Here is a 1,453-nt window from a genome sequence, read left to right as displayed (position 1 = left end):
TGCAGCTGGCTCCCACCCCATGTTTCTGGAGCCTTCCATGGCCGTGACATGCCAGCTTGGCTCCTGGTTCAGCTAGCTCCAAAGCCCACTGACCTGAGCATGCCCACCACATCCCAAACAGGTTTGAATAACTGACAGCCAACAGCTGGGAGGAGAGAGTGGCAGCTTAGAGACTAACTCAGGGTATCCAACCTTTTTGAATGTGGGGCCGGATCATGAACTTTTTATCACCCAGTGGGCCAGCGAGCCATATTCAAAGACCTCACAGGAAGCGGTATCACATCACCCCCCCGAAACAAAAGTACAGTGTTTACTTTCGTTTCCCGTCGCAGCACCTCGGGCCTCAGAAAATGGCTTGGAGGGCTGCATGGCAGCCCGCAGGCCGTATGTTGGACAAGCCTGGACTAACTCCTTCAGAGAGGCATAAGGTGCCGCTAGGGTGGCCATCAGAGGGGACAGTCCGATTTTGTGCTACTCTGTCCTCTATTCACACGAAACCTGACACCTTTATATCCTCTATTTGAAAAACAGAGGACATAAAGGTGTCCGGTTTTGTATGAATAGAGGACAGAGGATAACGAAACTGTCCCCTACGATGGCCACCCTAGGTGTTGCAGGGGACAGCCTACTTGGTCAGAGGCTGGGAACAGACTTGCAGAGGGCAGGGATACAAAATACATAAGTGTCTTCAATACAGAAGATAGTGGTAGAGGGAAGAGGCACCATTGAGATCCAGCTGCATGGCAGCAGAGTTAAAGGAGGGAGACCAGGCCCTGGTTTTTACACAACTGTTCTTATTCCTTGATCTATCTTCAGCACCTGTGTGACCACCTGTCTTTAGTAGAGAACCAGGGCCCCACTCCTAGTCCCGATCCATTCATCCTCCCAGCTTCCCTGGGCACCGGTAAAGTACAGCTACTCCCATTTTACAGGTGGGAAAGCTGAGGCACAGGCACATTTGATCCTAAGCAACCAAGAAGGCTGGGGCGGGGCAGGGCTCTGATCTTGAAGCCTCTGGACTCATTTCATTCAACAGTCGCTCTCCTCCAGACAGGACTTGGGGGATCAATGTACCACCCCTCCACATATTCCCCCCAGGGGCAGGAGGAATGGTCGCGTCCAAGTGCGATGCCTGCTGAGAAAGGATGCTACCACATTTGAAGGCGGGGGTGGGACGGGTGCGGCGTCACTAGGGCACGTTGCACGTGAGCAGCAGAGCCACCCCTCCTCCTGCCGCGGCGGAGCGGAGCCCTCCAGCCTTCCCGGTATGCCCCGCGCTCACCATCGAGCTCCGCGCCGGCGACTGGAGAGTAGGTGTCGCCGCTCTGTTCCTCCGTCTCGGTGGAGCGACGCAGCAGGGGCAGCGGCCACAACATGGCGGGCGCGGAACCGGGCGGGCGCGCGGAGGAAGCGGAGAAGCAGCTGAACGGGGAGTTGCTGCCGCCGCCGGCCG

At 56.6% G+C, this 1,453-nt stretch overlaps 1 protein-coding gene across 1 annotated transcript in view; it reads left to right on the top strand.

Moving 5' to 3' along the window:
* The first annotated feature begins 1,352 nt into the window (after window positions 1–1,352).
* The window catches only part of METAP2 (methionyl aminopeptidase 2), a 38,142-nt gene continuing 38,041 nt past the window's right edge, over window positions 1,353–1,453 (top strand). The window contains exon 1 of the mRNA XM_019515060.1: window positions 1,353–1,434. Within this exon, the coding sequence (XP_019370605.1) occupies window positions 1,375–1,434 (60 nt within the window). The 5' untranslated portion in view covers window positions 1,353–1,374. The remainder of the gene's footprint in view (window positions 1,435–1,453) is intronic.

This window comes from Gavialis gangeticus, unplaced genomic scaffold, assembly GCF_001723915.1.
Source record: "Gavialis gangeticus isolate Ggan-Ray unplaced genomic scaffold, GavGan_comp1, whole genome shotgun sequence".
Taxonomy (NCBI): domain Eukaryota; kingdom Metazoa; phylum Chordata; order Crocodylia; family Gavialidae; genus Gavialis; species Gavialis gangeticus.
This window is presented reverse-complemented; position numbering and strand designations above follow the sequence as displayed.